Raw genomic sequence first — 23,744 nt, forward strand, 5'->3', positions numbered from 1 at the left:
CCTCACAAACGGGGAAGACAGAGACATGTCGAGATCACAGCAACATCTTTATTATCACAACGCTCAATTGTCCAAAAATCTCTGGAAAACAAAACAAAATATACGAGGCACTCGGCATCCTAATTCCTCTCCTAAAAACAATCTCTAAAGCATATCAGCAGTTCAGCGTTCACATGACTAAACCATGCACAAAGTGAGCTATAATTCAACTTTCAAAAGCATTTTAAAAATAACAGAAGAATATTCTTTCTTTATAGCACAGCACAATTTAAAACAACCCGAACTGATGAGCAATGCTCCCGAAGGTACAATGAATCAGTTCTCGGATGCAAAACTCAACTGAGTGGAATGGAAATGACCCATAAAAACGCACAATAAAAAATACAGAACTGAGTGTCAAAGACAAATGCTCAATTTATACTAAAAATTCTACTCAAAATACTAGTTGCACACGCAGCAAGAGGTAATCAGAACTGTAGTTAGAGGGTCTGCACATAGAAAAGGCTAATTACTCATATTCTGCCGTCGGCATTTAGATGGTCTCTCTATAAAACATAAGTCTACTTATAAATGATAACTGCTCTCGGAGCTATTTTCATTTTCTTCAGCATTCTGAATACAGCTTCACAGAAAGAATTTCACAATGGTATAAAAGATTAATGCTTAATATCAGCATCAGCAATTCTATAGTAGAAGCAGAAACATGAAATGCCTCATCTGAAACATCTTCTCCCCTACTAATACTTGAAGGGAGAGTATAAACAGGAGGAGGAACGTCTGTTTAAGAGGGTGGGTGGTGATAGGACAGGGGGGAATGGTGCTGAACTGCACCTCCTGAGCAGCAGAGGGTTACAGAAAAAACTGATCTTCGGACAGAAAGGGTCCGGTACACAAAGTCATTCCATACTTTTCAGATTGGGGCATCACAATGATTCTTCTTCAGCTCTTCACAGTTTAATACAAACAAGCAAATATATGTATATACATATATATAATAACAGCACAAATAGGGTTAAAAAAAAAAAAAAAGGCACTGCAGAGATCTAATTTCATGAATGCAAAGCTGATCGATCAGATTCCAGCTGGCTCTGTTATATATTTGTATGCACTTGAGAAAGGAAATACAAAATCTGTCTGGTACCTGGAAAGTATTAATCATCATTCACATCGCTGTCTACAAAACAGACCAAGGTAAAAGGCACAGACTTCAAAGTCACCAAACGGATCTGGTGAGTAGGCACAGATGTGTATATACAACTGCTGCAAGGATCTGGCATCAACATGACACTGCAGAGCAAGTTTTCGTAAGGCACTTCATATGACAGTTTAGTAGGGTCAGTTCTTATAATGGCTCTGACAGACACGCATCTGATTTGAGGGGGAGAAGTCCTCCCTCCTCTTCAAGAACTTCCTAGCATTGCTGCTTTGTCTTCATCGAGTATAAAGGGAGAACAGAAGTCTTTGTTCTTCATGTACCTCTCCAGACCCTGAGAACGCATGAAAATCGTAAGGTTAGGTTGTAAACACATCAGATTGATCACATGTACTTTTTTAAAGTCTCTGTAACATTTACAAGGAATGACTGACTCCCCAAGTTAAAGGGCCACACAAAGGACAGACAGTAGCAACTGTTCCCCAGTGAGGGTAGAAAGCACTTCAGCCATATGACTAGAGTTTATGAGAGGCACAGACAAACTATAGAACAGTGGACCTCAGGAGCAAGCCCTGCTGAGGAGGGTGAGGCATGGGGCAGGTGTGTTCTGAACTCATACTAGAACAGTCCTAGCAAAGAAAGTCACATTGTCTCACCTTTGTTTTATTCTTATAAGAAACCAACTGTGGTGAGCCAGCTACCTGCAGACAGAAACTTAACAAAGATGTAAAGGATTCAGTGAATCTCAAAGTACCAATGAGTCCTAACGAAACTTCACCATCTCATTATATATCTCATTTTAGGTATTCCTAAAACTGAGATACGTGAAATATTCCTGAGCAAACTGCTCAAGGATAAGCCACGGTGGAACTACAAATATAACACAAACCCTAGCTCCCTTTACCTTACCATTTCTGAGCAAGCACAGGCTAAAGAAATCTCATTTCTGTAAAGAAATCAGATGTATTCCTGCATATCTTAAAAATTTCATTCTCACCTCTCCAAAGTAAGATACTAATGGAGAAATCTCACACACGGCCGGAGGATCTTCGGTTCCTGAAAGACTGAACAACAGAACACTGGGTTAACTTCTTGCTATGCTTACAAAACAGCGTGTTGTCTTTGAATGTTTGTCAAGAGTAAGACATCCAGAAGGATACAACATTTGTTATGTTCACATGCATCAGATACCACTTGAATATAAACTATGAAAGCAAAAGAGAATTAGCAGGTTCTCATCAAAACAATTACATGACTTTTTAAAAGGTGCTTCAAATAAAACAATCAGCTTCTGGGTTTATTAAACTGACAGTTGATGAAATAATTGTCCCACATAGTAAAAGCAGCTTTACATTCAGCATGGTGCAGGAAGTGTCTGAATTGGTAACTGCTGTAATATCCATCTGAGACTCTTCCTGGGCTTTAAAAACTGGGACCACAATCAGAAGAAGTAGGAATGACTACAGATTACAGTCCCTTGAGCTGGTTACATCCTGAGTGATAGAAAAGTCTGCTTCTATCTAAGGCAGTTGTCTTACTGTGTTCAAGTTGCTATAGGAGGAGTCAACTTGTAACCCCCAAGGCAGGAATCTGCCAGAGTTAAAGCAAAGGGTACTGTGCACAAAGTACTCACAATACCAATGGAGCAGTAGGTGTAAGAGGATGTTTGGGAAAGGCCGGCTGAACAGAACTCATACCAAGTGATCAGATAAATGCTCTGTTTTGTAGAGCACACTGTGCATGCCATCAGCCAGCCATCAGGCTTGGGAAGACACAGGCAAAGAAGCTGCAGGGAACATCACTGAGGTTCACACCTGAGCTTCTCTGGTATCGTGCAGCCATCTGCATCCAGAAATCTGGCCCCAGCCCTGAGAGCCCAGCGGTAGTGCTGGGCCAGGAGGGACTGCCGAGCAGTGGTAGGATTGTCTTTCTCAGATGTGTCTGCATTTTTTAATGGTGAGAACTCCTCTTCTCTCAGAACTTCAAAGGCCACAAAATTCCTATCAGCAAAGGGGAGAAAACAAGAATAATGAAAAGCAAAGCTAGCCATCAGATAAAAGATGCAACACCAACTTTCATGGGGAAGTGCTCACATATATTTTAACAAGCAGTACAGCCTGGGGCAGAGTCACGCTAAGGAAAGTCCACCTCCCATCTGAGAAGCAAATAAGAACCAGGGCTGTATGACAGAAAACCAGAATGAGTTGCAACGCCTGAAGCCCAGATACATGGCAGTGCTGTGTTTTTCACATCAGAGCACAGCACCCCTGGCTCAAAGAAACAGTCGCTCAACATGGGAGCCTGAGGGCAAGGAGTGACTCAGGACTGCAGTTTCCAGGTATGAGTAAGCAGTATAGAAGGACATACAGTCAAATGTATGTACAGAAGTTTACCAGAAAAGGGAATGCAAATAAAACCACAGCAGCACCTTCATGTTTCTGTACTTCACACACAAAGAGCATCTGCCAAGCAATTTGTTCCATATTATCAAAAAAGTACATGAAGTAACATGAAAAAAAACTTAAAGTAACTGCTTGCAGTTGTTTCAAAACCCACTGCTCTGCATTATTTCCACCACACTGACTTTGCTTTTAAGTATGTTTCCTTACAGACTGCATGTCAGGGACTAAAGACCAGGGTTCAAACCTTATCTCCTTCACCTACAGTAAATCCTCTTAAAACAAAACCACTACCTTCAAACAAAATACTTCAGTTTGCCTAAGGTGTCTTTTTTGCTGCTGTTGTTGTTGTTAATTTCAGCTTAGAGCAGAATCTTTGTTGCTGAATTCTAGGCTTTGGAAAAGAGGATTCATACACTTATGGTAAATTCCTAAATTATCAGAAGTCCACATTCTCTGAACACAAAGTGCTGTGATAGCACCACAGAGATAACACAGCTATCTCTGCTATGTCTTAGTGCTTGGCAAAGCCACGTTTACAGTTCTGATGGCAACCTATCCCCAGGGGGCTCTGGCAACTTGTTCTCTGAACACAAAGGGTGTGAACCGGCTTCGGCTTCTCATGCACCTAAGACCCAACAAAAGCTGCAGTTGCCATGGAAGCCACAATTATGAAAGGCCAGATTTCTGAGAATCTGAACATTCCAACATGCTCTTATTGTACCAAATGCTGGCTATGTTCTATGTTTCCTGTCTTCTTTCTTTCCTAGGGTCAGCAGAGGGAGGGCCAACCAAACCATCCTCAGCAGAATTAACGATTCCCAATGAATGATTCCCAAAGAACAGTCAGAGCAAGCCAGCTCTGCACACAAGGACTCCAAACGCACTGTTAGTGCCTGCAGAGTTACTGCCATACTATACCTTGATAGATCCAACAGTCTCTCTAACACAAACTACACACAACCTGTCAAGGTCTTCTACAACTTACAATCATTCAAACAAATATTGAAAAGGGGGAAAAAAAGATCACTTCTGCCACTAACTTAGAGAACTGGAACACATCAAACACAAACTTCTCCAGCTTTATTCCATTCGGTTTTAGTGGTTTTACCAGATTTCCCTCCTCGTCAATGTAAGGCACCTTCTTTATGGCCACATGGTGCTTCAGCTGGGACTCGTGTTTTCTGCAAAAAGAAGGAAAAACAAGTTCATTTGCTTCATGTCTACTCTGGAAAAAGAAGTACATTTCTGGGAAGCTGAAATGGCTTATTACTACTCCAGGTCATATCTCAACTGTTGTGGATGTTGACCTGAAGTAATGTCCAGGAAACACTTCACTGAGCAAAGCAGCTCAGACACCTGCATGACATGCTCAGACAGCCAGGGCACTCCACTTCTAATGCACAGTGTGACACTATAGGGTAAAGCAAAAAGTGATGGAGTGCACAGCTGCAATCACAGACAGAGGGGGAAAAGGTAACCTGCACTGTTATTTGGCCAGGACTAAAGTGGAATTGAACAGATCCTTCGCACAAAGGGATCAAGCTCTTCTGGAATGCTGTCTGCCTCAGAATTAGACAGAAATGAAATCAGGTCTCCTTTAACTGCCCCCACACCTTTAAACTACATCGCTTTCATATCTTCCCACAGCAACAAACCCCACAAGAAAACAGTACCTACAGTCCAGGGTCAGAACTGGACTTACTGGGCCACTGTCTGCAGAAACTCAACAGTGAAGAAATGGTTGCAGATATTGCCAACGCTGTACATCAGCCCTCCATCAGGTCTTCGCTGCTGCGCAGTCTCTGGGCTGATCTCACTGTACTCCACCACCACATGAGAGACCCCATCCATGCGGCACACCACCCCAATAGGCTCTGTGGGGTAGGCCTTCTCCACCACCTGCAGCCACAGGACAGAGGGCTTATCACAAAGGGGAAGAAAACGCCAACAATATTCAAACTCCCATGCACAATTTGGCCTACGAGACATTGCTGTACACTGATCCTCCAGTGCCTCACTGGGCAGAGATCTGAACGCATCCAAGCTCACACTGAGATCTTAACTCTGCTCACCCCCCAAGATCTTAACTCTGTGGACAATCAGCCCAGCATTAGCACCACCTCACCTTGGCACCACAATCTGCTCCTTTGGAAACACAGAAACCTATGAAGACTGGATCTGCTATTTTGACAAGAATGTTGTCTACACAGTACACATGGACATACTGGATACCACGCTGCTTCATGTCATCCAAGATCTTATTATCCACCAAAGCACGATATAAACCACCATTGCCATCTATAACGCAGGAGAAAAGAGGAAGACCTGGTTAATTAGTGATTTTGCAAGGTTTATTTTGTGACTAGCAGAGCAAAGGCTAAAAGTACTAAACAGATTTTCCTGAATAGCAAAGTAGAAAATGTTTTCTAGCTGAGTCAGTGCCAGTGGGCTTCACTTCCAGATCTGATGCAGTCTCAGTTCAGACAAGGCTGTCTCCCTCCACAGCCTAGTTCCCTCATCTGCAAAGCAGGGTTAATGGTATCAGCCTCACAGGGAGGCATTATAAAAGTTGGAAGTGTTGTAAGACTTACTATCAGCCCTGAAAAGGAGCCTTCAGCCAGGCGGATTTTCTGCACAGCCTGACAGCTTCATCCTGGGAAGCAGCACCCCAGGAACAGAATCCTGGGGCCTCTTCCACTGAGTATACACACAGCACTGCCCACGCAGGCTGGTCCAAAACTGCAGCAGACACACTCTTCCTAATCCTGCCAATATTCCCAACTTTGATTTAAAAAAAAAAAAAAAAAAAAAAAAGAAAAAAAAAGAAAACGTGCAACATGGACAAAACTCCAGCAAGAACTAAACAGAGGTGTTCTTGATTACCATCCCAAAACACCTAATGGAACTCTCCCATGCTAACTAGAGGCATTGACAATGATCTCCCAGGGCTGCTCCTGGGTGCCAACAATGGCTAACAGTATTTTCAACACAGGATACTGCATCAAATAAGGGCAAACAGCAAGGTACCTGGAGCCATAGCAATTTTCCCCTTCTCCTCCAAGATGGCCTTCCCATCAAAGGTGACAGCTGGCAGCATCCTCTGCTCAAACATGATTACACTGGATTTATCCAGGTTGAAGTAGCTGTGTTTTACAAAGAACTTCTCTGTTGGCCCCAGCGTGAACTCACTTGTCATGATGTACCTGGGTAGGAGCAGGTGCAGAGCAAGGAACAAGAAAAATAAAAAACTACAGGTGGGACACGGAAGGGAGGAAACCTTAGGATGTTAAATGAGAGACAGCGGGGTATCTTGAGTTCTGCTGCTCAGCCACATGCCTCTTCTCCAGAACCCATCCTCCAGGAAGGCTGCGCAAAAGGACTCAAGAGCAATCCTACCCACAGCCTTAGCTCCACCCAGAACAGAAAAGCACTTCCCTAAATGTGCAAACGTCTGCAAATACAACTCCAAAAGAGCGCAAAGAATGGCAGAAAAGATTCATTCATTTCAGTTTGAAATGGAAACCAAGGGACCTCAGCTGCTCCTCATACATTTTCCTTTCTAGACCCTCTCCCATCTCTGTTGCCCTCCAGTAGTTTTATGTCTTTATGCTGTGGCACTCAACATCTGCTCCAGGTGAGGCTGCGCCATTGCAAAGCAGAGAGCATCACGAACCTGTCAAACACTTCAACAATTTGGTATAGGTGTATGTGGTCCTCTGCTAGCTCAATAGAGTATCCATAGTCTGCATAGGAGAGCCTAGAGCTCATACACACACTGATTTACATATTTGCAGCACAGTAGATACTGTCCTCCCAGGTACTGCAGCTGCCAGCTGTCCCTTCAACCCAAGGGAGATAAACTGTAACCATTATCAGCAGATGTTGCTGATGCCTTCCAGCAGCATCAGGGATGGATACATTTGCAATTCAGGTCATGTATATATAGCTTTAGAAACATACAATCTGGAGTTGAATCACCTTCAGTCTCCTTCTTGTAAAACAATGTGCCATTCTGAAGACCTAAGACATACACACTCCTTCATACTTCCCACACCCTGCCCCAGACTAGACAGGGATTTTGTAATGGTATCTCTTTATAGGCTAAGGGTGAACACACGGTCAGAGCTTTCCCCTGGTATGTCTCTGCATGGCACCTGTCAAGGCACTTCTAGAAGACAAGACACACAAGACTGCAAAGCAAAACCCCCATAGGGCAGCCCACCTACCAGGGGATGGTACACTTGCAGTGGTGCCTCTGGCCAGCGAGCTGCTCCACTTTGCGGATTCTTTCTGCTTGGATCTGATACAAGGTTTTGCCACTGGGCAATCCCACATTGTACATGCCCTTGGGGTAGCTCACACCCAGGCGGGTTCCTTGTCCTCCAGCCAGCAGCAGCACTGCCACTTTGTTCTGTGAGATCTGGTACAAACCTTGAACAGTAGAAAGAAACCAAAGAGATTGTGAGAATCACAAAGACAGTCCATGCCCTTCTCCTGAGCCTTTCTACAGAGCTCAGGCAACAGCCAGAAGCTGTTCCATGTCAACTGCTGGTAGTTCAGAGAGCAAAATGGTGCTGTATGCCACATTAAAACAAATCACCTCTCTCTACACGTTTCCTTATCTGAAGCAGCAGATGGCATAACAACAGGAAACAGCTGTGAGTGCAGCTTAGCATGTTCACACTGGACATGAGAACAGAAATGATTTACTGGGAAAGTTGTGCATCCCTGGAAAAGACATGCAGAGAAGTGAGGGCAACTGTCCCTTGGGGTTTTCAAGACTCAGAAGTATCTTGGTATAAAAAAGCCCCGCAGAGCTGCCCTAGTTCAAAACAGGGACACTTTTCAACACTCAGACTAAAAGACGCAGGCACCAAAAACAATGCATTATAAAGAAATCAGAATCATTATTACGCTCACTACGAATTCATAGGATCACAAAACATTGGTTGGAAGGGACCTCTAGAGATCTGTAGCCCAACCTTTGGCTACAAGTGGGATTAGGAGAGCTTTCTAGGGGGAAACCTGCACCTTGGGTCTTGGAGTTTCAAAGTTTCAGGAGGTTCTTGGCTAGATAGAAAAGCCACTTCACATTCGTGAACAAAGCGATGTGAAATTTAAGAACTGCATTCCCCTCTCCTAGTGGAAAACAGAAGAGGCCTGCAGGCGAGATAGGGATCAGGGTGATCTGGATTTTAGGGTCAAGTGACTTTTGTAGGGTGCTGGCAGACAGTCCCAGTCACATGGGGCGTTCCAAATTCCCACCAGTGAGAACTGCTTGCAGCAAGGAAGGCCAGCCCCATGGTTTGCCTTGCTCACTGCTGACACTGGCACAAGTCAGCTGGGCCAGCCCCTCTCTGGCCTGGAGCTGAAGATGAAGGACCTAGCTGCCTAGTTTAGTAAAGTAGTTAAATTAACTGTGAAGCTCTGACCTAGATCAATCCACCCCTAAAATTCATTGCTCCTCAATTTGACATCCTGAAGCCTGAGGCAGCAAGCACGATCCTCACAGGTCTGCTCCCAAGCCATCCTTGGTACTCCTGTATGGCTGCTATGGGCCCAGACAGCAGCTGCCACTTTATGTGGATCAGGAAGACTCTGTACAGAAAGGCCCAGTGCGATGTGTCAGCACCACCACTGGAAAACCTGGCTGGGAACAAATGTGACTGCTAACCAGGAGCCAGCCCAGAGAAGAGGCAGAACTGACACTGGACCCCAAAGAACTCTGCCCCAGCAGTGGGGCAGCTGCCTCATCACCACTTGGCCCCATCTGGGGAGTCTGACACATCAGAAAAGATCTTCTGCCCTGGAACCTCGTGACTCCTATTTCTGCATTTTTGTTTCCGTTTGGAAAATTTACTCCTCTGCCCACACAGCCCCATGTCTTCACTGGCAGCTGTGGGTCAGGACTGTGCAGATGGTTGCCACTTCAGGATATTCCTTTGCCTGCAGCCGTTTTTCTCTTGTTTTCTTTCAATTTTGCATCAATTTACTTGTTAACAGCATTGCTGTATATTGTAAAGAAAAAGGGGACATGGCTTTGAGAAGAAACAGGGTGTACGCTCAGAAAAAAAAACACGAGATGTTTAATACACGTATGACGGGGAGGGGGAAGCTCAGCATCCCACTGCACACAGCCCAGGTCTGAGCACCACCTCTCCCACCAGCCCAACCCTTCATGGACCAGGGAAAGACATGCGGTGCCCTGCAGCTCATCAGAGGGATGCAGGCAGGCCAGCTGGACTGGCCTAGCCAGGCACAAGGAGTCTCTGCACCCCAGACAAACCACCCATCTGCTGGCCAGGCCTGCCCCAGGCTCAGCAGCCACCAGGGATGATGCAGAAACTGTAACACACACAAAGTCAGAAGACACTGAGAGCAGAGCTATCCTCCAGTGTGTGCTCACCCGCCCTCCTCCTGTCATCAACACTTTCCTGTCTCCTGCACTACCTGCCACGTCAGCACTTCCCTACTCTGCTTTCAAATTCTCGTCTTCCTCCTGGAACAGAGGCTCTGTGCTAATGCCACACTGCCCTCAGCAGAGCTGCAGCCCACAACACAGTGCGTGCTCTGCTGCAGCTCTGGGCCCAGCAGCAATGCTCACTGTCTGTAAACAGTGCCGTTCCACATCCCAGCAACCTCATGCCTCTCCAGTCTGTGCTGCTGTGTTTAATTGTTTGCAGCGCCTGCCTCGCCAGCATCTTCCCCTCACTGCAGGTCAGCACCACACGCTGTGACAGTCACCACGGGTACAGAGGCACAGCCGTCACACCGGCTGCTGGCCGCTCCCCCGACGTGACGCAGCTCTGCCTCGCTGGCAGCAGCGCTGAGCCGGGACTCGGCCGAGACCTACCGGGGCACCGCCGTCACGAGCAGCGCCGGGGATGGCAGCGCACGGCTCGCGAGGGCAGCACGGGGCGGCTCACGGGCAGACGACGCTCTCTATTTGCGGCGCTCCGCTGTGCAAGCGCCGTGACCATGAGTACCCCCTGACAACTGCTTCCTGCCAACCTCAGCAACAGCTGCAGCCTCGCAGCCTCACCAAAACCCAGCGTTTTTAGAGACAACGCTTCTTCGCCGGGCCGACCGGCACCGGTGGGCACCGCCTGCAGTCGCTCCGAGCCCCGCGTCCGTTCCCCCGGCGGCGATCCCCCTCCCCGCTCACCTTCGTCCTCCCAGAGCTGCAGCGCGGCGGGGCCGCAGTGCCGGGCGCTGCCCAGGAGCGCGGCGGGGAGCGGCTCCACGCGGCCGTCCAGGCGCTCCAGGTGCTCCCACTGCCGGGCGCAGGCCGCCGCCAGCCGGCAGTGCTCTCCCAGCCAGGGCGGCAGCGCGGCCAGCAGCTCCGCGCGCTGAGCCGGGTCCAGCTCGGCCCAGAAGCGCAGGACGTGTCCCTGCCCGGCCCGCTCCAGCCGCGCCCGCACCTCCTCGGGCGGCTCCATCCTCGCAGCGCTGCCGCGCGGCCGCGACGGTCCCGGGAAGCGGCTGGGCGGGGCCGGGAGGCTGCCCTTCCCTGCTCGGCCCCCGAGCCACCTCTCCGTCTCCTTTTTCCTCTCCCTCTTCCTCTACTTCCTCCCCGCGCCTCCCTCCCGGCCCTGCGGGGCACGACGCTGTCGGCGTCTGCGCCTGCTGCAGGGAAAGGCGTTTGGCTGTTGGCGTGCATCCGCCGGGGATGCCGGAGGAGCCGGGAATTTCGAGCTCGGGAAACTGACAAGGATGACACGGAGCAGCAAGCGCTCAGCATTATTTCAGCACAGCACACGGCCTCCTTTTTCGCTTTCTTATAATGGGAGCAATGTTACCCTCTTTTCCAGTTATATGGGAGCAATGTTACCCTCTTTTCCAGTCCCCGGCTTCACGTGATAGCTCTGGAGCGGCTGGAAATGCAAGGTGTTCAGATCTCCCTGCTTACAAAGGGACACATTCCACTTTCCACAAGGTTACAGTGTCCTTGATGTGGAAGAGGCAGACATCCCAGGGAGTGAGCTGAGAAAGCTTCCCAGGAGAAGAATGTGCACTCACCAACCTCGCTAAGGCTGTGCACCCCTACTCCTGTTCAGATAGGTGGGCATCTCAGCTTCAGAAACACACGAAACCCAATGGGCACAGAGCCCTGTCCCTGTCAGAGGCTGCCTGTCACCATAAGACAGTGCCCATTGAGCACAGGTAGCAGAGTCCTAGTTCTGCTGGGCAATAAGCAGATTTACAGCAACAGGAGCAGCAGGTGAAGGCCTGTGCTGTGAGAAAAGAGGATTTGTGCCTGTTAAAATAATAGCACTGCTCAAACCGGTGTTGCTTTTTATGGGTCTCTCTCCTGCAGGGAATGTCTGCAGGCAGAGGTCAACACACCGTTCCCTTACACCACACGGCAGGGGGGCAGCAGCTGCCAACCCAGCACACGGCCAAGCCAGCAGCCACGGGCAGAGACGGAGGGATGGGAGCAGGCAGCGTGAGAGCCGTGGGGATGGAAAAGCAGGGAAGGACTTCCAGAACACCCTGAAGCGGCTGTGAAGATGGAGTGATGTGTGCGAGGAATGGCTGAGATCCCCCGGTTTGTCCAGCCCAGAGGAGGCTGAGGGAAGCCCTCGTGGTGTCCTGCAGCTTCCCACAGGGAGCAGAGCGGCAGCGCCGATCTCTGCTCTCTGGTGACGGCGACACGGCCCGAAGGAACGGCCCGAATCTATTAGGGGGAGGCTCAGGTGGGGCTGGGGAACGACTGTCCCCACGGAGCAGGGCGCGGCACAGCTCCCGGGGCGGCGGGCACGGCCCCGAGCTGCCGGAGCTGAGGGAGCGCCGGGACGCCGCTCTCGGCCGCAGGGCTGCGGTTCGGCTGGTGCTGCGCGGGGCCGCGTTGGGCCGGGCTGGGCCGGGTTGGGCCCGGCGGTCCCTCCCAGCTCGGGGCGGCCCCACGGACCCCGCGGGGAGGAGCGAACCCAGCGCGGGGCCGCCTCGTGCCGCGCGGAAACTCAAACCCGCGGCCGCCCCCGCAGCCAATGGGCCCGAGGCGCCGCCCGCCGCCAGCCAATGGGAGCGCGCTGCCGGGGCGGGGCGGGGCGGCGCTGCGGGGCGGCGGTAACTCTCCGGGCCGCGGCGGCGGCGCTCGCGATGGCTCCGGAGCGCGGGTCCCGGCCGTCTCCCCCGGGGCCGCTCCCCGCCGGCACCGAGGGGCTGCCCAGGGCCTTCCTGCAGAGCCTGCGCACCCTCTTCGACATCCTGGACGACCGGCGGCGGGGGTTCGTGCACCTCCAGGAGATCGAGTCCCGCTGGCAAGGCGCCGAGGCCCGCGAGCTGCCCGCCGGCGTGTTGGACGGGCTGCGAAGGGCGGCGCCGCCCAGCGGGTATCTCACCTTCGAGCGCTTCGTTCTGGGGCTGCGCGCCGCGCTGCCCGGAGCCGACGGCGGAGTCCCGGGCAAGGGCAGAGCCCCGGGGCGCGGGGAGCCGCGGGACAAGGAGCGGGACAAGGAACGGGACAAGGAACGGGACAAGGAGCGGGGCCGCGGCTCCGCCGTCAGCTCCTCGCGGAGCCTGGAGAAGCTGCCGAGCCCGCACGGCAACGAAGAGCGGCGCGGGCAGAGCGGCGGACACCGCGAGCCGGAGCCGAGCCAGGGGCAGCCCCGCGGCCGAGGTGAGCGGGACGGACCCCCGGCCGGGCTGGGTCGGGCTGCCGGAGCGGCGGGGTGGGCGGGCCGGTTCCTAAGCGGCACCGACCTGTTCTTCCTCTGGCATTTAAAACAGCGGCAAATTCTTGCCCCGGGCCTGGTGTGGGACTCTAAGGAGTCGCTGCTGCTTTTTATTTTGGCTTCCGTGGGCTTTGTTTCAAGCTCCAGATAAACCGGAATGGAGAGCGTGCTGTTTGCAAATCCTGCTCTTTTCCCAGGCTCGTTCTTCCCTTTGCAGTTCTCCTCGTGTGGGTGCTTGTCTGTTTATAGTGGTGACAAGAAGAATTAAGGGCTTTGCAGTAACATGTCCGGAGTTGTCCTCTGGCACCGATTCTGTAGGTGACCTCCATGTGGGGTGGATCTGATCCTCAGTCGGAGCTGCTGGGCACTGCGATGGAGAAGCAAACTGCTGCCAGCCCGGTGCTGCGGTCGGTGGCAGAGCCCAGCAGCACTCAGCACTCAGTACTGCCCCCGGGCCCTTTCCCTGGATCCGAGGCCACTGTGCCAATCTGCTCCTGCTCTGTCTCAGTGAGCTGTCAGCAGGTCATGCTGTCTGTCCTGCGTGGCTGCAGGCTGTTATGGAACCCACTGCAGGGTATCTGCCTCCTTCCTTGTGTTGCACAGTGCTGGGGAGACTTGTATTGAGAGCCGTTCAGCCAGCTGGATGGGTGGAGGGTAGAAGCATATAAGGAGGTACGTGGTTTTTGATAGCTCAACAGTGGTTCACTTTGACAGACCAGTGGGATCTGGGGGCTGACAGAGGCAGGAGAGGGAGAGCACTGCTCCCAGCACCTCTCCCCTCCATTGGGAAGACTCCTTCACTGACCTCTTGACTAGCTGCCAGTGTGAAGGGAATGCCATAAGGAATACAGGACCTCCCGGCTGCTCCTGTGCAGTGCTCTGAAATCTCCTGACACAGAGTTCTGTGTGAAAACTTGGTGTTTTGCTGTTTCAACACTTGAGCACAGTGCCTTCCTTTACCTCAAAAAGGTGCCCAAGCTGGTTTCCCTTCCCTTCCCCACCCTTTCCTTACCAGTTCCTTCTGCAAGGTGGAGAAGGAATGTTAAATGTCCCAGAGATTCTCTGCTTTTCATTTTGCTTTCAGGTTAACCACAGGAGCTTCTCCCAGGGGACTGTTGTTAAGCAGACTGGTTTTTGTTTGTTTTAGCATTAAGAATCTAAATCTGGAAAAAAACCTGCGTGAAAGGTAAAATCCTCCTTGATAAGTCATCATCAGATTGAGAGCTCTTCACTAGCTGAGACTGAGCAGATGAGAGCTGCAGAGCACAAGCTTTGGGTCAGTCCCAAACACCAACAGTCCCAAGTTCCAGGTTGGTTCAGCAGCTCAGTGTTCCATTTTCCACTTTCCCATTCTGGTTGTGCTGCAGGTTCAGGAGAACATGTGTTCAGTTGTGCTGCTTGTGCTGTCTTAGCTGTTCCTCCCAGGTAGATACTGGTGTCTGAAATCAAAGGTATCTGGCAAAACAGATAAGTGAGTGATGTCAGACTTTGTGTTAAGTGAGATGCCAGAGACCTGTCTGTGCTGGAGCTCTTGATGGTAAGAGAAGCAGGATGCTATGATGAACCAGCAGCAGGACTTCTTGTGTGCCACCCCGGTACCTTTCTGAAGTAGCACAGTAATGGTTTAAGTGAGGTGAGTGTGCAGCTGCACTGCTGCTGGGATGTTGCTGGCTGCTGCTGTGAGCGCACTTCCACTCCTGTTTCTGAACTAATAGATTCTGGCAGCACAGACACCCTTGCAGTTGTGCAGTTCTCCTATCTCTCTGCCTCTCAGCCCCCTCCTTTGAGCTGGGCTCATCTTCCAGATGAGTGGTGACTCCTGCAGCATCAGCTCGCTTCTCCTGCCCCATATTGTGCACCTTTGCATCTGTGTGCCCTGCTGACAGCTGTACAGACCTCACACCCTGCTCAGTCCTGTCTGTCCTGCCTGTCTGCACTACAGAGCATGCTGCGCGTGCCTGGCCGGTTGGAGGAGAGAACTGCAATGGGTGGGGGTGCCTGGGAGGTATGTGGGCAGCAGTGTCAGGGAGATGTGCTCTGCAGCTGTCTTGCTGCCTGCTTCTCCTTGCCTACCTCCCTGCTACTATTTTCTGCTTCTTGTTTAGAATTCAGGGTAGGAAAGAAACTCTTCGAGAAAGCAAAAAGCTGTGACCAGAGAGCAGAGGGAGCAGCAGGAGAGAGGGGATGAGCACAAGGCAGGCTCTGCTGGACACGCAGCAGGGGCCTGGAGTGAGTAGGGAGTGCAGCACGCCTGCTGCCCAGGCACGTTAACAGAGGGTGCTAGCTGCACTCTGGGTGCCTTGGTGCCATGGTGCTTAGCAGCAGGGCAGTGCTCTGACAGCGTGTCCAGAAACACAGGGCTGAGCTGGCTTGGATGTGGCTGCAGGGCTCCTTTTCTGGCAGGGTGTGGAGCACAGGGGACGTGCGGACTTGGGCAGGTGCTCAGCCCATACCTGCTTCAGCACACAGTCATCCAGAGCTGGCAGGAGGCATCTGATCCTGCCCAAAACCTGCCAGCATGAACTTAATCTGCAGAAGTAGGTTACGTGTGGATTTGAACTGGTGTCATGTGTTTGTAGTAGATTGGCCTTTTGAGAAATAGGATGTTGAGATTTTAATAACATCTTGGAAACCCTGGAGACAAATTTTCTGTGTTAAGACCACATGCACGGGGGCTTCTGGTGTGCATCACCTTCTTGGACAGCAAACACATATCTGAGTGGGGAAGGAAAGTGTTTGCTCTGAAATGAGCTGGTCTGCTCTTCATGGTCACCTCTAGAGCAAGCTCCTTGTGAGAGCTGACATGTCCAGAGATGGAGCTGACTCCTGATGTTCTTTGGTGCTGCCAGGCTGCTGCAGCTGATGCAAATGGGCCAAGGGAGCACCTGTGTGGCTGAGTCCATCACCAAGCAGACTGCCTTCAGGAGATGAGTGCTCGGCAGAGCCTGTGCTGCCTGAGTGGGAGCCAGGGGTCCTGTGAGGACAGAGCCAGGGCAGGCGGTGTCGCTGGTGGTTTGGTTGTGCTGAGACTGAAGCAGCACTGCCTGGAGGCTGCCTGCTCTATTCAGAAGGTGACCACAGAGGGCACTTGCATGCCTGGCCCAACCAAGTGAAATTACTGTGGTCTGTCTTGCCTGTACAAATATTTTTTAGCAGATGCCAGGGCTGGTGCTTGCTCAGCTGCTCCCTGCCTGGCTGGCTTGCAGGAGTGCCTTGCAGATTAGCCCCACGGAGGCACAGTGGGGAGGTTTCTTTTGCAAGCAGGTGGTGCCCTTATGCTTTCTTCTGTTACAGGTATTGATGTAAAGTCTGCTGGGCAGTCCCAGGGAGATGGTGGCCATGTCGGACCTGGGGACGTTCGGAGACATCAGAGGGGACGTGCAGAACACCGGAGACACACTATTGCCAATGGTGTGGACTTTGGCATGGTAAGAGAACAGCCCTGTCATGGACTCTTGCCCCAAGTGAGGATATTGCAGAGATCCAAGCTGATATGAGTGCTATGGGCTATTGCTCTCTCCTGTCCACCTTGCACATGGGAGCTGTAGGATCTTTGGATGTCAGGAAGATCCTGGTGTTTCTGTTACAAAGCTTTGTTAATGTACATGATGGCCATGCAGTTATTTCTGAGGTATTTTGCTTCTTGAAACGTTCAGGGGAAGGAGGAGGTACATATTTCCAAGAGCCAGGTCAGTCAATGGAGTTGGCATGTGTGCTGTCAAACACTTTCTCCATGGGCAAAAGTTTGGGCCAGGAAAGGGAAAAGTTTTGCAGTGTTAGGATGAGGCCCCAGTGCTGCAATGGTCTCAGTAGATCAGTCTCTGGGCCTTTCAAGCACTCCAGAAGTCACATGCGCCTTGTGCTGGTGACTGGTGGTGCTGAGGCATGCTGTGCTGCGGCCTGAGGACCCCAAGCAGCCAAAGTCAGCCCTGCAGGCTTCCCTTCTACCAGTAAGTGGACAGAGCACAAGGAAAGGGCCTTGTGTTGTGACCTCTGCTAGATGACGTGGGTCTGGGCTCTAGCGTGTTGATCCTCATGGCTCCTGAGAGACTTTTTGCAGAGAAATCTGAACTGAATTTGGCTGGAAAACCTGGAACCAAGTGATCTGCTTCTCTCTCTGTTGCTTAGTGGAGAGGCTTAGATCATGTTACCCAGACCAAGGGATCTGTTCCGCTCCCAAGCAGAATGCAGAAGCTGACTGGGTGTATTGCTCACAAGCTCAAGCAAAATTTGATTGGGATGAGAGCCAGGACCTCATCTGTAGGATGAGTGATCGTCCAACCTTCCTTGCTTTGTCTCATGGCTCTGGAGCTGCTGGCAAGGCTGCAGCTCTCACATCTGCACTTCCCCTTTTCGCACCCTGGTGTCACTCGCTGCCTGTTCTGGGCCAGCTGGCAGGCTGTGTAGCTTGTCCTTGTGCAGCATCGATTGCAGAACTGTGCTGGCTTTGGGAAATATAACATGCTCTGTTTCCTGGCCTGGTCTGACCTGCCTGGGAAGGGTTGGATTATGCACATGTGGGAAGAAGTCTGCTAGGCTTGCTGCAATGCAAAGGGCTGGTTCTTTCATTTCCTCTCAGACTGAGAGGGTCTCAGCTGAGTGGTGCTGGCAAAAGGCAATAACTGTGGATGTGCCTGCCTGGGGTTGGGCTCCCTCTGCTCCTCAGGATGGGGAGGGGATGCCCTCCTCTTCTGGCAGGGCTCTTGTGTGTTCATGCAGCTCCAGGCCAGAGTGCAGCAGAGGTGGCAGTGCTCCATCAGCTCCACTTCCTTCCTGGTGCTGGTGAGAAAGGGTTTTGGTGGCCAGGCTGTTTTGCTGGGAGCTGCTGTTTGTTCCTGGGACTGCTATGCATGCTGTAGCTTTGGGCTAGTATTACTCTTACCTTTGTTTCACTACACTGCTTAGTTGCCATGGGGGATATGGGAGGCAGTTATCCCACATTTCTTCCTTCCACCCCCTTTAATATCCAAGTGCTGCACTGCCTTTGTGCTCCTCCTCTCAGAGATGAGGTATGCTTGGCACAAACATATCCCAGGAAGCCTTCCCCAGCACCAGGGCACAAACGTTTGGGTGCCAGTTCCACATTTCAGTATGCAGAGTCAGCTGGGGCAGGTTTGAATGTATCAAGGATTGAGTTTGTGTGCAGAACAGTGCTTTTGCCTGCTTCCATCCTCCCTGGAGCTGGGAAGATGCTGGCCCTGCAGAGACAGGGTGCACAGCTGTGATTAGGCTAATTTGCCCCATTTCCAGAGGAGTGGGAGTAGAAAGGACTGATGGACTGATGTCTGTTTGGCCTATGAACACAATAAGACCTGTTAAGCTTGATCAGCAAGGTAGAGGTTTGGGGGCTGTGCTGCAGCCCAGGGATGCTTTAAGATGGACAGCTGGTGCCTGTTCAGATGGTGTTTTGTTTGTTTTTTTGTTTTTCCACTGTCTATTGATTGGCCCCATTTCCCCATGGCCTTAGGGTAGTTGGGATGAGGCCTGTGAGAGGCTGAGCACTTTAATTTGTGGGCAGCCCAGGGCATGACACTCTCCCCTCCCATTCTACCACAGCCCACTCCACCTCCCTGTCCTGGCCCTGCATGAGCTGCTATATCCCATCCTGCTGTCCCTGCTGCCAGCAGAACTGCTGATGTCCCCCTGCTCAGTGGGTTGCTGCCCCTTCCTCCCGTCTCTATGCTGACCAGCAAGTCAGGTGGGATCAGGATGGGACAGGCAGTAGCAGGCTGCAGCCAGAGCTGGATGGGGGTCCTTGCCACATACAGCACCTTCTTCATGCCCCTCAGCAACAGCTTGTGCAGTACGAAGGCTCTGCAGTTCTTCCTGTGGGTATGTTCCTCTGTCTGTCTGAGCCTGTGTGTGTGTTGTTGCTGTATTGTAAACAGCATTTCCAGGAGAAGAGAGAGCAATAACAGCCCTGGTGTTATGGGGTGGCTGGTGTGTGGGGCTCCTGTTATGAGGATGGGGAAGTTCTGCCATCTCAAGGAACATTTGGTACATCCTCGTCTATCTGTTGGGTGAGGAGCTGACCAGGCAGTGCTTCTCTGAGTGTTTGGCTTGGATAAGGAGAGAGTAACGTGTCTGCACTCTGTCCTGCAGCTGAAGCATATGAAGGAGCTGGAACAGGAGAAGGATTTCCTGCTTCAGGGTCTGGAGATGGTTGAGCGTGCCCGTGAGTGGTACCACCAGCACATCCACTTCATGCAAGAACGCCAGAGGCTCTTGGGGAAAAACAAAACCAGCAGCGTGAGTCTGGGGCTTGTTCTGGGAATGCTCATCAGCTTGGGAGAGTCTGTGGGCTTGAAGAACTAACTGGGCTGGGACATCTTGTTGCATGTGGCATTGGCCTTGCTATGCTGTCTGTGTGTGCTCGCACTTTTGGCCTGGGGATCACAGATGTGTGGGGGGAATTGGAGCAGCCCCCCACCCCAAGCAGAAGAGGAGGAGAGGCAGCAAGCAGGGTCCCTCTGTTCTATGGGAGATCTTATCCACACACGTGGTGCAGAGCTGAGACATAGTTGCAAGGATGGGATCAGGCCTGGCCTCATGGCAGTAGCTTTTCCAGGCAAATATGACCTATGCAGTAAGACTGGCCCTTCCCCACTGACTGGGATGTTCTGCTGCTCACATGCCAGCCACGGGGCTCTCCCTTGAGCCTGCTGAGAGGGATCTGAGCCAGCATGCACCCTCAGCACAGCTGGCCAGCCCCACTCACAGGATCCTGCATACAGCATCAGGATCCCAGCCCAACAGAACAGCCACAGCCTTGGCCCTCGTGCTGGCTGTGCTGTGAGGCAGTATGCATCCTGTGTCATCTAATTGCATATGCATCTCATGGCTTGTGTGGGCTTTGTGCTGGTGAGGCTGTGGGGCTGGGATGTGGGAATGGAGCAGTGCCCTGGTGCTGGGAGGTGTGGGGAGAGCTGCAGGATGGACAGCCACTGAGCCTTCTCATTGGGCAGCATGATTCCCTGGAAGCTGGCACTGAAGTAACATCTGGCCTCTTTCACCTCATTTTCCAGGACTTTCTCCCTGATGGCAGCCAGAGCCACCTGGGACGCCTGATCCCAAAGCTGCAGGAGGTGAACCGCTGCCTGGGTGACCTCCTGACAGCTGTGGGCAAGGTGAGAACAACGCCTTAGTGGCTTGCAGTCACTTGTGTGAGATAGGTGCATGCCCTTGTGCAGGCAGCTGAGCTGGTATATGGGTTACGAGAGCTTCCCCAGGCTATAGAGAGGTGACTTGGCTCTGTTGCCAAGATGGGTGAAGAAGGATGTGCATCTCGTCCTGGCTGGAGTGTGCTCAAGGCATTTGGAAACCTAAAGAAGATCCCCCTGAAGGTGTAGATCTTTGCATGCGAATAGGGAAAGCATCCTGCTGAGGTGCTGAGTTGGTCCTCTTAGAGCTGAGTGTCCTGGCTGCTGCATGGGCTCCTTGCAGGAGCAGGACACGCTGCAAGGAGTGCTTCCATGTCTGTCTGGAATAGCATTTCTAGAGACACTGCATTGGCCCGTGCTGACTGTACTGGTGGATCTTAATCCTATGCTGGGTTTCTCTCAGCTCCCAACCCATTAGTTCCCCTTGTGCCACTGAAACAGCTTCTGGCTGCAGCAGTAGGTGAAGGAGAGCCACCAGAAGGTCATTGTCTCATTCTTTCCCTTCATCCTCTCCACAGCCAGGGGACCCCAGCCCAGCACTGAGCAGACTGGCCCCCGCTGCCCCTGCAGCATCCCCGGCCTCAGCAGGTACCCAGCAGGCCATCAACATGCTGAAGGAGCAAAATCGGCTTCTCACCAAGGTGAGCAGGGATGGTGGGGAGGAGAATGCTGAGAAGGAACCATCAGAGAAAGAATACGTGACCATGGAAAGTGATCCTTCAGCTTGGCCAACCGTGGTCATCCTGGAGATGCTCCATGGGCTGCACTTCAAGCCCTTCCCTCTCACAGTTGAATGCCCCTCATGCGATGGGCTTGGGCTGTTTGCTGGGTATGGGACAGTGGATGTGGACCTCATTGGGCCTGCTGTAGAGAAAAGACTGTGACAGGTGAAGACTACAAGAGGATGCAGATGCTAAGGATGCCTCTGCCTGGGTAGACTCACTGCAGGGGTTTTAAGTTCTGACATCTGCAGATGGTGCTTTTGGGTTGCAGGGAGCGCAGAGAATCTGAGCCTGGCCCAGATCACGGGGACCTTGGGCACAGCACAGAGCTCTGAGCAGCATTTATCTCTTTCCAATGCAGGAGGTCACTGACAAGAGTGAACGCATCACCCAGCTGGAACAGGAGAAATCTGCTTTGATCAAGCAGCTCTTTGAGGCACGTGCCCGCAGCAATCATGAAATGAGCCAGCTGGACTCCACCTTCATCTAGCACCTGTCTCCCAACACTCCTGGCGCCGTATCGAGCTTCTCCAGGGGGTTGGTGGGCTGGGGCTCTTGCTCTAAAACCATTCTGTTCAGGTGTTCATCTCAAGGCCTATGGAGGCCTGGAACTGCCCATAGTGTCTCAGTGGGAGGAAACTGGGGACAGTGCTTCCCTGACCCTGCTTGGTCAGGCCTTGGCAGTCCTCTCCCTGCCGTGCTGCTTCACGTGGCTGGCAGTGTTTCTTCACAAGCTGCTCCTATTCTAAACTGACTGCAGTTGACTGCTCTCCCACCCCCTGACCCCCCAGTGTGTCAGGTAGCATAAGGCTGCTGCTCTTACTGTGTGAATGGGGAGAAGTGGGGGAGAGCTGCTGTACCCTGAGCCTGACCTAGGCTGAATTTTGGCTGCTCTTAAAGAAAGATGCTGCATCTTTAAAATTCCATCTGGCATTCCCAGGCAAGCTTGGCCATTGGAGGGCATCCTTTCTGCTGCTTGTCCCTCTGTCAGAGGATGGGATTGAAAATCTGTAATGGAGTGTGCTTAGTTCCTCCCTGCTGCCTGTGTTCTGCCTGCCAGTGGAACCAGATTGGGCTATGGCAGTGCCTGAACTGATGCCCCTCCTGGAATAATCCTTTCCAGTTTGCCATAGTGATGCCATAGTTGCTGTTTACACGTTTGTAGGCTCCTGTAGTTGGTGAGCCATAGACCTGGATTGGGTAACCTGTACCTCTGAGCTGCTCTTTCGGGCTGCTTGCAGATTGAGGCAGATACCTCTACCTCTCTTTATCTTCCTGACCTGGCAAACATTTCCTAATGACTGCCAGACTTATATTTTTTTCATGATGACTTTAAAAGCAGAGGTTATGTCTTGCATGTCAGCATGAGCCTGATTTCACAGTGGGGCTTTAGGACTTGTTTTCTTGTTTAAGTGAATTTGGGTGATGGAGAAGAGGCTGATGGTCTCTTTCTTTTGCACATCTCCTAGTGGAGAAATGGCAGCTTTGCTTGACCTGGTGGTATGTGCAGACCACCCATTCTGGGTGTGAGCTGCACCCTTGTCCAGCTCTTCTGGGGTGGTGGTGTAAGCACGGGTCGTGTTAGACTGATGTGTCTTGGGATACCTCTTCCTTTCCATGCAGTCCAATGATGGGTCTTGACCCGAGTGATATTTTCCAGTGTGACTTTTTACTTTGTATCCATGGTACTTTTGTAGGTGATCGGTGGGAATCCCCACACAGCACAGCTCTGGCCCTTCAGCACTGTTTTGTGTTCAGACTTCTGGCTCAGTGCAGTGGCACAATGCACCAAGCTGGGCAAAAAGTGCTGGGCCTGCCCTGCTGTGCCAGTTTCAGCTGTGTTAGGTTGGGAACCGCACAGACCAACTCCTTGCTCACTCCTGAGAAGATCCTTTTACCCGTCCAGTGTGGTTTGTACCACTCTGAGGCTGACCTTGACCTGATGTGCACTGCATGGTGTTCAGTCCCTGCTCATTTCTTGCACCTGCTGCCAGAGCGGGGATCAGCAGAGCACAAGGGAGAGGGAGGAAGATCAAGGCCAAGGCGAGTCACATCCCCTATCTGCCAGAGTAGGGTGTTAGTTATCCCCTGGGCATCCGTGCCTGCCGTTCCTATCATGATGCCACCTCTGGTGTCCGGTACCTGTTTTATCTGAGGCTTAATGAAAAGTGACTTTCCTCGTAACCTGTCTTTAGAGATAATAAAGTGGGGTGGTCTATTTAATTTATCCTTCTGTCTCTGACTGAATCAGTCATCAATTGCTGCAAGCCTTACAGTTCCTGCCTATCTTATCTGGAGGGACTGCAGGTGAGTAGAAGTTGAACAGCCATGAGGAGCCTGGTGGGTCATGTTCCCATGCCCTTTTCTTTTCCCTCTGGGCATCCCTGTGCTGTTGGGCTGGGGTCACTCCTGGCCTTTCCTCACTGCTGTGCAATGGGATTACAAATCACTCATGCCCTGCAACCCTTGGAGCCTATGGCTGCTCCTCCAGGAGCTGTGCTGTGAGGCTTCTGCTCAGGAGGTGCTGGTGTAGAGCAGTGCCCTCCTGCAGTACAGCTGGGATGCTGTTGCACCCTGTAGGAGCCAACCTGCATTTCTGTGCTCTGCAGCTGAGCTGTCTGTGCCTCCAT

The 23,744-nt window shown here is 51.7% G+C and overlaps 2 protein-coding genes across 4 annotated transcripts; one reads left to right on the forward strand and one right to left on the reverse strand.

Annotated features, from left to right (window-relative positions):
- Nucleotides 1-34: 34 nt before the first annotated feature.
- On the reverse strand, nt 35-11,125 carry UAP1L1 (UDP-N-acetylglucosamine pyrophosphorylase 1 like 1). Of its 3 annotated transcripts, XM_072353149.1 has the most exons (10): nt 10,721-11,125; nt 7,782-7,986; nt 6,583-6,758; nt 5,681-5,853; nt 5,258-5,454; nt 4,596-4,736; nt 2,968-3,153; nt 2,151-2,217; nt 1,810-1,867; nt 1,386-1,487 (listed from the first exon to the last, which is right to left on the reverse strand). In XM_072353149.1, exons 1-9 carry the CDS (start codon nt 10,992-10,994, stop codon nt 1,823-1,825), a joined length of 1,464 nt encoding a protein of 487 aa, XP_072209250.1. In that variant the 5' UTR covers nt 10,995-11,125; the 3' UTR covers nt 1,386-1,487; nt 1,810-1,822. The 3 variants fall into 3 exon arrangements, with proteins under 3 accessions (XP_072209247.1, XP_072209249.1, XP_072209250.1); XM_072353146.1 differs by lacking the exon at nt 1,810-1,867 and having other exon boundaries at nt 35-1,487; XM_072353148.1 differs by having other exon boundaries at nt 35-1,867.
- A 1,470-nt stretch (nt 11,126-12,595) lies between these two features.
- Nucleotides 12,596-23,341, forward strand: SAPCD2 (suppressor APC domain containing 2). Its single transcript, XM_072352740.1, has 6 exons — nt 12,596-13,177; nt 16,527-16,660; nt 19,335-19,481; nt 20,258-20,359; nt 20,911-21,033; nt 21,476-23,341. Exons 1-6 carry the CDS (start codon nt 12,658-12,660, stop codon nt 21,602-21,604), a joined length of 1,155 nt encoding a protein of 384 aa, XP_072208841.1. The 5' UTR covers nt 12,596-12,657; the 3' UTR covers nt 21,605-23,341.
- Nucleotides 23,342-23,744: the final 403 nt, after the last annotated feature.

The sequence above is a fragment of the Excalfactoria chinensis genome, chromosome 18, assembly GCF_039878825.1.
Source record: "Excalfactoria chinensis isolate bCotChi1 chromosome 18, bCotChi1.hap2, whole genome shotgun sequence".
NCBI lineage: Eukaryota > Metazoa > Chordata > Aves > Galliformes > Phasianidae > Excalfactoria > Excalfactoria chinensis.

What these genes read in the sequence shown, in the direction of transcription:
- UAP1L1 (XM_072353146.1), bottom strand. Translation starts at nt 10,994, where the DNA reads ATGGAGCCGCCCGAGGAGGTGCGGGCGCGGCTGGAGCGGGCCGGGCAG. An exon ending in TTTCTGCAGACAGTGGCCCA is followed by an intron (nt 4,737 to 5,257) that starts GTAAGTCCAGTT and finishes TTCTTTTTGCAG; the next exon opens with AAAACACGAGTCCCAGCTGA. An exon ending in TAGTATCTTACTTTGGAGAG is followed by an intron (nt 1,488 to 2,150) that starts GTGAGAATGAAA and finishes ATGCGTTCTCAG; the next exon opens with GGTCTGGAGAGGTACATGAA.
- SAPCD2 (XM_072352740.1), top strand. Translation starts at nt 12,658, where the DNA reads ATGGCTCCGGAGCGCGGGTCCCGGCCGTCTCCCCCGGGGCCGCTCCCC. An exon ending in ATGGTGTGGACTTTGGCATG is followed by an intron (nt 16,661 to 19,334) that starts GTAAGAGAACAG and finishes TCTGTCCTGCAG; the next exon opens with CTGAAGCATATGAAGGAGCT. An exon ending in AAAATCGGCTTCTCACCAAG is followed by an intron (nt 21,034 to 21,475) that starts GTGAGCAGGGAT and finishes TTTCCAATGCAG; the next exon opens with GAGGTCACTGACAAGAGTGA.